Genomic DNA, 14,032 nt, shown 5'->3' with positions numbered 1-14,032 from the left:
TGAAACACGGAGGTGAAGAGCTGCAGTCAAAACAACAAACCACAACAACTGCAGAGCTGGAGCCCAGTGTTCCCACTTTGCTGGTCAGAATCACAGTGAGATGGCGACAGGGTTTCTACACAGTCATGTCTGTGAAGTGACGCAACCTGATGTAAGACGAGACGACTGATGGATTGTGAATATTTTCCATCCGACACTTTGCATTTGATGTGAGGATGAAGTTCATGTGCTTCAACCACATCATGGTTATACAGTAAATAGGTTATTAATTGAGTCATTTACAGTTTATAAGTTACAACTAAATACACAGTTTTTACAGGTTTTAGACAATCGTGTAGGGTCACAATAGTTGTTAATGGCTGTTTTTATAAGATACTTAACTAACCTGTAGTAACTACCTAAATTAATCATGAATCGCAGTATTGACAAGTGTTTATAAAACATCTCTCAGCTACCATTAGTACATGAAGTGCAGCCTTAATGTTTATTTAAGAAGTTTGTAAATCATACTGACACTTCATAAATGATCTTACAAACCACTGACATCTCGATATCGATGATTACGTATGAAAATACATTATACAGTTAAACATTTATAACTGTATATAAATCACATACTTATTTAGCATCAATGTAGGAATAATTCTTTATAAATGATGAATTAACTATTTAATAATGCTTAACTTATTAATTAATTACTAATGAATATATTTGTTATAAACCATTCATATAAAGAAGAAGTATTAAAGAAACCAGGTGTCAGTTTTGAGATAAATAGATTCTTTATTGTCATGTTAACGTTTCTCTGGATGTCCCTGATAATGTCTAGACTCAAGCTCAGGTTGCAGCTGTTTGCACATGTTTCACACTTCCTCTTTCTCTTCATCCATTGAACTCTCTGTCTCCTCTCTGAGCTCCTCCCCCCCTCTTTCTCCATCATTCACACACACTACCGGTTCGGCGTCAGGTGGAAACAACCTCGTCCCCAGCACCAGCACCGATGAAGACAATGACATGACTATCTGAGTCTTTGACCGCTTCAGGCTGCTGGCGACCGTCGAGCGGTCATGTAAAGTGCACCCGTTGAGCTTGAGCTGCACCCGAGGCCTGTGGCTCTTAGTCCCGACGGTGTGTGAGCTGCTGTCTGAACGTGAAGGCTTCTGCACTGAAGGTGAGTCCTGACAGAGAGGTGAGGAGGTGCGGTGCCGCAGTCCAGACTTTGATGCACCACCCTGTCCTGAATCATCAGGAGATGCTGAGGTCACGTTCTTGCCCTCGGCTCCTGACCTGCACCTCCTGGGTTCAGTCCTTTGGGTCTTTGAGGGGATTTCCTTGCAGACGTCACTGTGTGTGTTGGTCTTGTTGCAGCTCGGCTCAGAACCAGAGGATAAAACTCCACTGTGGAGGAGAACAAACTCCCTCTGACTGCACAGAGGAAGGATCGTCTGCCTGAGACGACACTTGTTGAAGATCTCCAGGGTCAAATCTACACAAAAGCGAGAGCAGATAAAAAAATAAATTAAAAAAAACATGGGTGGTGTCACGCTTTGGCCTGTTACTGTGAACGTTTACTGTATAATGTAACATAGAGGAAGGTTCAACATCTGGTGATGGGAACTGTGACTGTGCCGTGCAAACAAAGACGCAATGTGAAATGTTAGGATGTTTGGCATCAACAAAATATGAAAACATGAAACAACATAAAATTTGACATGTCTGTGAAATTTGTGAATGTGAAATTTGACATTCACAATTAAACAACTTTATCGATCCCAAAAGGCACGACACCTCTGCAAACAGACAACTTCAACATCTGAGCAAATCAGCATCAAGAAGCTGCATGAATAATAATAAAAAAACATGTTAAATGTTGACGCTCCACAGTGAATAAATAATAGGAGAATATGAATGACTGAGTGGTTGTAATTTCTTCTGCTTTCTGGACCACTCATTTATTTCAAAGAGAGAACAAGCTCAATTATCTTTGAAGGAACTTTCACATCTCACCATTTAGTCTGTTTTAAATACTGTATTCATTGTGCAAGCAGAGAAAGTTCAAAAACTCTGTATGCTCACTGGACTAGAGAAGTTCATGTAATTTTCCAGATGTTTTTTACTTTTGTTGAGGAAACTTAAAGGAGAAGTAAGCAATATTTTTGTGTTAATATAAGTCTTAAATAGTTATATCTTCCGACAGCAATCACTTACATAGAGTGTTTGGACCGAAACACGGGTCTGTCAGTCACTCTGCTCTGCTGTAAGCCGAGGAGAAAACTTTTCTTGTATCCTACAAGTTTTATCCAATGAGGAGAGAGAACGGCATGAAGGGCTGTGTGTGCAGCCAAGGGACGCCGTGAATGTGGCGACGTAGGGACGAGGACCAATAGATCCATGACGAGGGCGGGGGCTGCTAACTCCATCGGCTGACAGGAAGTTATGGTGCGTTCAAGGCAACTCGTAACTCGTGTTTTTCCGACCTGTGAAGTCGTACCACGAGTGGCCGTTATAGTGACTTTCACCGGTAAAACAGGTCGGGAAAATACGAGTGGGTTGCCTGGAACGCTACAAAGTCGTAAGTCGTGACTTGAAGCTGTAATTTACGGTTTCAAAAGCCTGCCTGGAACGCAGAATTAGCCAAAACGACCGGACCGCTTACTTCTGCTTTAAGAAGCAGAGAACGTTACGATTCCACAATATTTGTAAGAGGTATGTTCATTAGAAAACATGAAGATTTAAAAACAAACATGAAAACATGAAGATTTTTTTTTTAAGTTTCTCGACAAACCTAAACATAACTTAAAGAAGATTATTACATCCTCATCAGCCTGAGCGGCAAACTGCAATCAAAAAAGAAGAAAATCTAATCTTTTACTGTATAAAATACATTAAAGGGATAGTTCACCCAAAATTCAAATTGCACTCATTATCTACTCACCCTCATGTCGACTAAGGGCTGGGAGAAGTTTCAGAGTTATCCGTGGCTTCTCTGAGTTACAGGGGGTCTCGGCGTAGCAGTGCATGTCAATATAACGGTTGCAAATGGATACCACTTTTCTTCGTAACAAAAAGACACACCAAAAAACATCCAAATACCTCCATGCTGCTCGTATGTAATGTCCGTCTTGTATTGAAGCCCCGAAATGCGAAATTGTTCTAGTCTATATTTCAAGCTTGTTTTGTACAAAACAATTTTTTTCGGAACAATTTTGCATTTCAGGGCTTCAATACAAGACAGACATTACATACGAGCAGCATGGAGGTATTTGGATGTTTTTTGGTGTGTCTTTTTGTTACGAAGAAAAGTGGTATCCATTTGCAACCGTTATATTGACATGCACATACTGCTACGCCGAGACCCCCTGTAACTCAGAGAAGCCACGGATAACTCTGAAACTTCTCCCAGCCCTTAGTCGACATGAGGGTGAGTAGATAATGAGTGAAATTTGAATTTTGGGTGAACTATCCCTTTAAATATAAGACGATGATGCTCACCCAGTGTCTCCACTACAGTGCTGGGTATCACCTCCTTCAGGACTTCACAGTTTGTGTGGAGAGCCGGGTTACAGTTCATCTCCAGCAGCCACACCTGTGAGTACAGACACTGGATGTCACTAACGCACACATGTTGACCTCTGACCTCTGTTCAGATGTCACTCACTCCGCCCACCTTAAAGTCTTCGTCCACCATAAAGTCGCAACCGATCAGGTCGAAGAGGCCCAGGCGCCGGTCCAGCTTGGACTTCACCGCGAAGAAACACTGCGTCATGATCTGCTGCATCCGCCTCTGGAGACAGAAAAACCATTGTTCAGTACGTCAGCTATGTCAATATATCGGCAATATCAGCTACTTCCTGCAGCTGCCGTCTACAGCCCTGTGTCTGGAAAAGCAAGGTTGTATTCCTCTAAGACAGAGAGAAGAAGGATTTCTTTTTACATGTCACCTTAATGCAGAGAAATCGTTGATGTGTTTGGCCACTTGGGGGCAGCAAAACAACCTGAGCAGAACCTTTAAGTTGTTCTCATTTACTTTGGTTCAATTATCAAATGGCAAAAGCATTTTTAAAAACAATAAGCTCAGCTCTTTGAACAGTTACTTTGTTGTTCACAACACTTCTGAATTTCTCATTAATTTAATTAATTCTAACTGAATTCTTTTAGGACGTACGTGGGCAAAATAGTAAAGAACAATTCTCCACAAATCTGAAGAAAAATAATTTGTATATGTCTCACTGATCAAAACTAATCAGCTGATTCTCAGTGAAATTGTCGAACTCTTCACAGCTTATAAACATTCCTTCACTGTCTGAGCATCACATGCAAAATGAAACAGTTATCAAAATCTGCCATACACAGATGTTTACATGTGACTGGTATAAATAAAAAATATCTGGTCAGATCAACAAGACTGAACTAAAGTGTTACACAGGGTTTTGTGGGTGTAATTTTGTGTCAATTGCAATCATAATGTGACTATGATGAAAAAGCATTGATACATATTGACAAGTCTGGCTCAATCAATAATAAAACAACTACTATTTCAGTGGTTTTGAAGGCAAATGAAATGTTTTGGGTCACTTACTATCATTTGCGATCATGCAACAGAGTTTTGATGAACCATGAAACTGTCCACTGACCAACTGACCACTGCACTGACAGTTTATACTGCGTATAAATTACACTGATTACACTGTAGCCCTGTTACTATGGTAACAGAGTAGTAGCTTACATCACTTTTGGGTTATAGATGAGTTTTTAATTTGAAAGTCATTCAACTTCTGTGAAGTAGGGGTGTTTCTGAGAGGCATAGACTGCCAGGTCCTACATTACCCATAATGCAACTTGACAGCATCTATCATTAGACCCTCCCTGCCTGATGTAGTGCTGTCTCCTACAAGTCACCTGTACTACACTTGAAGATTTACACAGAGCAGGACAAACGGGAACAAATCTGTAGAAACAAATCTGTGGCTTTTCAACGTCTGACCTCTGCACAGACGCGGCCGGTTTCCGGTGCACCGTGGTTAACTCTGTCACTCTCAGCGTCTGAGGTTTCACTGCAACATGTCTGTTTTAGCAGTAGTTCTGTAGAAACAACCACCAAACACCACATGTGATATTTTGCTGAGGCAACAGCATGATGTTTCCTCAGACCACAGTGACATCACCCAAACTTGAACCACACGCAGGCTCAATTAGCAGCAGCAGCTTCATTAGGAGGCTAATTGGTCCCAGAGAGCCACAACATGGCAGCAGCAGCAGGACTCACTGTGAAGGCGCCCAGCACCCAGTCCCTGGGCAGAGCCTTGGAAACATGAAACCTGTCGTTGACGTAGGTGTTGAACTTGTCCATGGACCACACCGTGTCCTCCTTCAGCTCTGGGTACAGCGGGTTCTTCTTCTGCATGTACTGCAGATGGACAGCAGGGGGACCAGAGACACATGGAGCATCAGAGCACCGAGACGCAGACAAGGCTTCCTTCATTCTTATCACTAGTTTTTTTTTTGTATCATGTATCTGTATTTATACAGTATAATTCAGTTATTCTTGCTTTACTTACATGAATGTTTTTCATTTTACATCAGTGTTTTCATGTTAAGCACTTGGTGCAGGTCATTACTTAGTTCTTTTTTCTTTTTTTACAGTGAATGTAACAGGTCCTGCATAAGAGCTGCCAATTTATCATCATCATTATGTTAGTATTAATGTTATTTATGATTACTGTCATTAGTAAGTTATAAGTTACAAATTATTTTGTCTGTTTTGAGTCTATGGAAACCACTAATGAGCTATTACAGTGAAATATTGGATGATATAATATCAAATTGACATTAAGACCCAGACAATTATGACTTGGTTTATTATCAAAACTATGAAAGACTTCGTCCTTTTACTTAACAGTGAGTCATCAAAATAATAATAACAATACTACTACAGTACTAACACTAATTCTAATACTCATACTAATACCACTACTACAAATACTGCTAATACTACTAATAATAATAATGGTAACATACACATTTTTAATTTAGAATATTATACAATAACAGAAAAGGATGGTTAAAATTGTCTCTGTGTGTTGGAGATTTAATGATATTAATAAAAAATAAGATACAGTTATAATTCAGATTTATTTCAGTCAGATATTGATAAGGTCATGTGGTCGCACATGCACTGCTGTAACAAAAACATCACAGATGCTTTAAAGAAAGGCTCAACCTACAGTAACGTCATGTTCCTCCGGATGTTTCCACAGTATAGGGTCTCACCTGGTTGGTCAGATGTGCAGATAGGTTGTTGGATTTGGGGTCGTAGAGGTCACAAGTCAGTCGGACATAACCATGGCGGAAGAAGACCATGAAGGGTGCGGTGCAGGCGATCAGCAGGTAGGAGCGGACGTCGAACTTCTTCCCCTTCAGGAGCAGCGGCCTCTTGATGTACCTGGGGACGAAGTCACAGTTTAGCTTCAAGGTGAGAGGATGAAAGGATTGCCATTGCTGCCCCAATTCTCTGGAATTCCCTCCCTCCAAATATCCACAAAATAATCAGACTCACTGCACTCATTTAAAAATCAGCTCAAAACCCACCTGCATCTCAACCTGTGTTATTTGTACTTGTTTCTTGTACTTGTCTTTGTCTTTGTCAAGCACCTTTAAGCGCTACATAAATCTTATGAAGTATTATTATTATGAAGATGATTCTACTGTTTTTATGCATCTTTATAATTTGATTGTTTTAATTCTATGTGGAAGTTTCATTTTTCTACCTCTACATTTAAAGGACTCTTAATGAGTCTCTTGTGCCCGTTTTCCAAACATGAACCTGATGATTGAGACTTTACAGTAAGGTAACATTGACCCACTGTTGGATGATGCGAGCCTGATGCCGGTACTGATGCGTCCTCCTCTTGGCCCGACCGTCCTCCAGCTGCTGCAGCTTCAGCCTGAAGGCGGTCAGCTCCTCGGAGCTCCTCAGCAGAAAGATCCCTCTGCCCTGGTTCAGACCTGTGGGTTTACAGATCCACATCCGACCCTCACTGCTGCTCACTCCTGCTCAGACACAGACAGACACATACAGTACAGACAGGGTTTAAAACTGTTGTTCTTGATCAACAGTTTGGACAAGTTATTGATTCCTGTTCTTTCTTTCTGTGAAATGTCAGTTTTTTTTGCAGAATACAGTATCATACCTGCAAGAAAAACAAACAAAAACAAAGTGTCATCTACTGAGGCACTGAAGTTTTTCTCCATTAGTTTGGCTCATTTCTTGAAACAAAAATTACATTCTCTAAACAACATGGACAAACCTCCAAACTACTTGGCAATTTCATCAAATTGCAAATGTCTCAGTACATCTTTGCAAATGATTAAGTACAGGTAGCCTACATTTAGCAACTTCCAAGTGAATAGATCTTGTTGATCTAAACTGATTGTTGATTTCTCAGTCTAATGGTTGCTCTCTCCAAAACATGTCAGCAACATTGCATTGCATTAGTCTGTTCAATTGTCAAAATTAGTCAAGAACATAATACCATGAATACCATATAGTTATTTACAGCACTGTAGGCTACATAGAATTTTCCTTGTTTATGTTTATGTGTTTATATAACAGTATATTTTCCTGTATACTGTACATTTTCTTTTTACTCTGTAAAAAAATGTATGGAAGTTACTTTATGTGTATTACTGTAATAAAAATGGTTACCTTTCCTTGGCAGCGTGAGTGCAATGTGCGATGTCAAACCTTGGAGGTTGCTCTTACCGTAAAATCCTATTATTATTTTTTCATTTTATCTTTTTTTTTGTTTTATACACAATTGTGTTCTGTTACAGTAACTAGACAAAAAACTACCATTGTCAATGAAGGACTGGACTAAGACTGAGAGGTGGACATTGATCTTTCAATGGTCCTTTGCCATAGTGACAAAACATCTAAACATTTTGACTTGCAGTGTTTAGACAACACCAAAGGGACGATGCATTTTGGGGGCAATTTAGTTTTGACACATGAGTGAAATGTTTTGGGAGAGATATGGGCATAGTCAACTATTGTGTTGTGTAGTGCTGAACTGTAACTGAACTGAAACTGAAATATTGACTGTATTGAAAATACCAATACAAGCAGAAGCCTCTATAAAGAAGTGGGCTGCTCCGTTGATGCATCAGTTCTAATATTCCTGATATACTTTTAATACAAGCGCCAGATATGATAGATAGATAGATAGATAGATAGATAGATAGATAGATAGATAGATAGATAGATAGATAGATAGATAGATAGATAGATAGATAGATAGATAGATAGATAGATAGATAGATAGATAGATAGATAGATAGATAGATAGATAAGGAGAGGATTTCAATGACTTTTGAGCTGAAATAAAGGCTATAATAATATGAAGGAGCAGCATGTTTCAGTGAGCTGGAGAATAAAAGCTAAAGGGAAATAATAATAAAATAAATTACCCTGTTGCCAGATGATGGATCACCTTGAAAAACAAGAGTTTGTTCCAGGTAATGAGGTTTTTTAAATGTTGTTTCTGTTTCTTCTTGTTCTCCACAGATTCATCATGAACTCCAGCCCACCTGTCTGAGTCTCTGCTGTTTACTCAGTGATGATAACTGTGTTTGTCGTGACGCTGTGGCTCATTTCATCGTCCGTTTGCAGCATTAACAAAAAAAACCTGTGTAAAACCATCACATGTATGTTGTTTGTCTCTGTTGCTGCAGCAGGTCAACATCTAGACCTGCTGGGCTTCTCTCCCAGCCCCGCCCTCTGCTGACTCATCGCTATGGAAACAGCATGCTTCCCTGGTGATTTTATCAGGGCCTTATGGGAGGTGGAGTGCATTATTTTCCAACCACTTGATTAAACAATCACCAAGGCGACTGTTGTCTTAACGCTGTCCTGCACAAACCGCACTATGTCCTTTCACTGTCGTCTGATTTTTCTGGTGGTTGAACAAACTCACATCCAGTCGAACCAGCGCTGTGTTGTTTCTGCATCAGGATGTGAGTGTGTTGTAGGTGATGCGATGTGTTCAGGGACTTTACCATCCTGCTGGGTGAAGAAGGCGTCTCTCTCCTCCTTCACATCCATGCGGAAGGTGGTGGGAATGAACTCGTCCATTTTCAGACGCCTATGAGGAGCAACACAACAAAGAAGAAGCACAAATTAAACTTCATGTGTCCTCAGCTGTTTGAAAGGTGTCACCTGCTGGAAACACATACTGCATAAATAATCCCCTTTTGAGACAATTAAATCAGTAAGAGTGTAAAGAATCATAAACGGGTGTCGTCAGATGTTTTAACTGCTGCTCTTTAAAACATGTTGTTGTTGGGTTTTTTTTGTTTTTTTTAAAGTATATTTATTCTGGCTTTTTCGCCTTTAATGGAAAGGACAGTTGAGAGAGAGACAGGGAATGGGAGGCAGAGAGGGGGGGGATGACACGCAGGATAGGGCCGCTCAACGCGGGATTCAAACCGGGGCCACCTGCAGTGAGGACTATAGCCTCAACTCATGGGGCGGGTGCTCTACCAACTGAGCTAAACACTGCCCCAAAACAACATGTTTTTAAGCTTAAAAACTCGTTTCGCGCAGTAGACCTACATGCATTTTTTTTTCTATGCAGGTAAATGTGTCGTGTTGTTGTCCACTGTTAGCAACATTAGCATTGTGGTGCTGCAGAGACCCCGCGGCCTTCGGATCATGTTCTCTCCAGATGTAAAGAAACAAAATCATGCAATCAGGAAAGTGCATTTCCAGTAGAACTTAACATTTGCCTCCTGAAGAAGCAGAGGAAACCAATCTGATGCGATTCAGTGTGAGAAGTGACTGACAGACACAGTGACAGGCAGACTGTATTAACAAATCACACCTCAGCCCTCGGCCGTGGTTCACTCTGCTGCTGACACGCTCATACTCCCTCAGGCTGCTGATGAGGCCGATCTTGGTGGTGAGCACTGCGTTGTTGGGGATCTGGTATATAAGCTTTTCACCTGGAAATAAGACGGGAGGATAAGATGAAGAGAGGAGCAAAACATCATCCAGACTCTGAGATACTGATGTAGATAGATAGGACCCAGTCGTCCAGATCCTGTGAGCTCTCTCTCTACCTCCTCTGAAGTTGCAGTAGTTGGCTGTTGACTTGGTTTCACACCACTTGAGTTTAAAATCATCTCTGTGCTTGTCGTGAATCCTCCTCCACCCTCTGCTCTCACAGTAACCACACACTCTGAGAAAGAAGACACAGGAGGAAAAACATTTTATTCAATATATACAGTACATCACCTGAATGGTGTTTCCTGCAAACTTAAATCAAACTGATGTGAAGAAGTTATCAGCAGTCTGAAAAAAAAAACTATTTATTCAAAGTCCAATGCTGTTTACTATAAAGAAATAAAGAGAGCAAAAGAGAGAAGGTTAAAAGTTCCATTCATGGATCAAGATTTATCTTTTTTTTCCTGACTATTATTTAACAACTACATCATTTTAATATTTGTTTATTTATTAGTTTTCTTATATTATCTTTTCTTTTGAGTTGTTTATAATTGATATTGTTCAAATCCAAAAGACAACCCTAACACCTGTTTTACATCTGCAAATTGACATTAATATAATATGGTTCACTGTGTGTTAAACTTTCTTTGTGAAAAAATAAAACATATAAAAACAAAATTTCATACATTTTTAATTTGTATTGCACTTATACTTATTTACATTTCAGCCCCATTGGCTCCTCCAAAGAAGTAGAAAGGGCCCGGCCCCCGCGGCTCCTCTGCCCGCCGACCCTTGTCCTTGTGTGGGTACAAGTAGGTAGACAAGCCCCTTGGGAAGGCCACATGTCGCTCCACTGAGCACCCACCTGCTCATTATTATCATTGCAAAGAAAACATGTACTGAACAGTTGTCATGCACACACTGTGTTTTTGATGTGCTGTAATGAAGCATCACACACACACACACACACACCTACACACACCTGACCCTGGGGTCCGTCTTGCCTGTGTCTCTTTCCTCTGGACCGGGTCCACTTTACCTTCTGACATCACTTCCTGCCTGCCGCCGCCATGGTCGAGTGTAGACACCGACACCTCTTGCCTCCGGTGATCAGTCGGCTGATTCTCCTCACAGGAACTCTCCACTTCCTGCTTCTCTGTTCTCTCCTCTGGTTTCGCCCCCCGCCCGGTGTCCTCTCCTTGGCCGCCCCTGCAGGACTCCGCCCAGGGCTCAGATGACATGACCTCTGTCAGGTGGACCCCTGTCAGTGTGTAGAGACCCTGTGAACAGAATCTGACATGAGATCTGTTTTATTAACCATGATACTCTTGTAGTTCTGGTTTTGATCCAACTGTACTTTAAGCTCGCATAGCAAATGTTAGCATGCTAACAAACTTCAAGTTCCTCTCCAATCATGTTTCATAGTTTAACATGATCTTTTGACACATCAGGATCAGGAAGAAACATCAGAGAGACTCTGACACACGTTTAAGCCTTACACAGACCTCGACTCAGATGAGACCGTCTGTTTTGACCAGAACCAGGGAATAGATTCAAGATTCAAGAGCTCCAGTCACCTGGACAACGACATTTTTAAAAGCAACTGCTGTAAGGTGCACTAAAGGGAATTAAATAGATTAAAAGAAAAACACCAGAATATACACAAACACAATGTACGAAATTCCTGTATTTAAATATTAAGTGTAGGAATAAATACATTAAAAGAAAACAACAGAGTATACACAAACTATGATAAATATGAATTTGCACATCAGACATCAGAGCGGTACACACAGATAGCATCTATTATGTAGTTGGCATATTTTCAGACAGTTATGCTGCTGCTAAGACTGGTACTGACAAGAAGTAGGCGTATTTAGCCCCGCCCTCTGTCCCAACCGGTGGACAGGATTGGTCCCTTACGTCTGTGAAGTATAAATCCTGGCTGTGTGAATCAGTGTTTATGAGACGGTCACTGGTTCGCTGCAGGTCAACGACAGCTCAAAGCGCTCCTGCCAGAAGACTCTATACAATTTTCACTTTGACTCATTTACAAATTGCAGAGTAGTGGTAACTTTTACAATAACAACAAAATCTTACATCTCAAAAAAAAAAATGTCATTAATCTTCCTCTAACAGTATATCTCCCAGTGAAACCGAATGACCCCATGACCTTTCCACAACTGCCACCATCGGACCAGGCCCTACAAGTACATTTCTGTATAGGTCGAGTACGATATAACATTTGGTATTCAAATCTAAAAGGAAGAACGTGTAGTGTTTTGTATTAGAGTCAGGAGCTGGACTCTGACCTCACTGTAGCTACATTATGAATGAAAGGGTTTTACCTGTAACTCCAGTGTCACACACATGAGCAGCCAGACTCCACAGACTCAGCCCATCCGCTCTCTGCCATGTGCGCTCACCCGTCGTACGACTGCAGGACCGACAGCTGACAGAGGGACCGGCCTGGACTCAGGCTGAAATCACATGGCCTGTCTGCAGCTCAGCCACAGTCTGAGCAAACCCACCAGACCAAAGTAAACAATCACCGGTTACCCAGGTAATAGGGCGCTTAGCAACAGTTGCCTCTTGTGGACTGAATCTTACAACAACAGCAGCTCAAGACCAAACTCACTGCTCAAGATTATGTATCCCACACCCACCCCACCTCTAAGTTTAGCTTCATTCAATATTAACGGCTTGTAGGCCTCTGTTGTGTGAACCCTATGGTAACGTGAGAGCAGAGTGTCAATCAAAATGGATTGGCCCGTTTTCCAGGGTATTATCTCCTCACACAAAAGGTAAAATAATATTTTCTTTTTTGCATTTTGTTTTGCAAATAAGTGGAAAAACCCACTGGTGCAGGGCACAAATTTAAGTGTAGCACATTGCAAACTGGCCCTTTGCTTTGCTCCTATAAACTCTCAAGTCATAACAGTTATGTAAACTAGAAAAGTCTTGTTCTGTAAGTTTCAGATTCTGTTAGAAAAGTGCAGTAAAATGATTCATTACAACTAGTACTTCCATTATAAAACTTTTAAATGCAAAATAATTTTAACAAACTTTTTTTAAATCCCTCTTGCGAATCACTCTTGGTATCATTAGCTTTATGGCAGACATTACCATTAATCATATTGTCTACTGCCAAATCCAGTAGCAAGTATGCAGTTGAGCAACGTAGTGTTTGTCTGCTCGGTGGTAAATCCACTAATCACCTTCTGTCTCAGTGATGTGACTCAGGAGGGAAACACCCAGGCACAGCCACAGTGGGCAATTACCCATAATCTCCCCCCTTCCTCCCACTAGCCTCATAATTGGGGTGGGTGCATCGGGGCAACCATATAATTACACATATAGTCAGGGTACGGTGCATGATCATGGCATGCTGGGAGGTTTGTACTCCCAAAATGCAAAGGTTTATGGGTAGAAGAGGACACTGATAATGAGCTGAGCTGTAACTGCTTCTTTAGGAACACAGGTTACCACTTGTGGGTCATTGGGTCAGCATCTTTTCTGAATGACACAAGGCTGAACTTCACCCTGTAATGTCTTGTTTTCCAAAAACAAAAACAAAACACTAATCAGCTGCAAACTGAACAAAGTTTGGTGTGAGAATGTAAACTAAAACCAGAAAAAGGAATCACATCACTGCACTTTTGGCGTCTTAACATTGTCTTCCTGTGACGTTTATGATGGATATGAAAAATCTTTTAATTGTTTGTAGGAAAAAGCTCAAAACCTATTTTTATGATCTTGCCTTTGATTATGAATAATTGATTGATTATTTTACTGGTTGATTGAATTTCTCTTGACTTCATCCCTTCCCCCATGATGTCACTATTTTATTGCATTTATTGATTCTTATCATTGTTCGCTTACATTTTCTTTTGGTGACTAATGATAGTCACTCCCATTTTAGCACCTCTATATTCTTAATATTTGTTAATATGTTTCTCTTTCTATTCTTTATATGTGTATGAGGATTAATTGTTGAATGTCTTTTTACTATAACTTTCGAATTGTATCCAA

General features: G+C 40.7%; 1 protein-coding gene across 1 annotated transcript; it reads right to left on the bottom strand.

The window, feature by feature from the left end:
- Nucleotides 1-759: 759 nt before the first annotated feature.
- ttll10 (tubulin tyrosine ligase-like family, member 10) lies at nucleotides 760-12,677 on the bottom strand. Its single transcript, XM_085781304.1, has 12 exons — nucleotides 12,349-12,677; nucleotides 10,983-11,280; nucleotides 10,721-10,865; nucleotides 10,117-10,235; nucleotides 9,879-9,999; nucleotides 9,055-9,140; nucleotides 6,864-7,050; nucleotides 6,271-6,442; nucleotides 5,267-5,407; nucleotides 3,668-3,784; nucleotides 3,493-3,586; nucleotides 760-1,486 (listed from the first exon to the last, which is right to left on the bottom strand). The coding sequence occupies exons 1-12, from the start codon at nucleotides 12,370-12,372 to the stop codon at nucleotides 864-866; spliced, it is 2,127 nt and encodes a 708-aa protein (XP_085637430.1). The 5' UTR covers nucleotides 12,373-12,677; the 3' UTR covers nucleotides 760-863.
- Between the last annotated feature and the right edge of the window lie 1,355 nt (nucleotides 12,678-14,032).

The sequence above is a fragment of the Trachurus japonicus genome, chromosome 7 (assembly GCF_045865225.1).
Source record: "Trachurus japonicus isolate A0001 chromosome 7, Traja_1.0".
Taxonomy (NCBI): domain Eukaryota; kingdom Metazoa; phylum Chordata; class Actinopteri; order Carangiformes; family Carangidae; genus Trachurus; species Trachurus japonicus.
The sequence above is the reverse complement of the archived record's forward strand: the minus strand, read 5'-3'. Positions and strand labels throughout refer to the sequence as shown.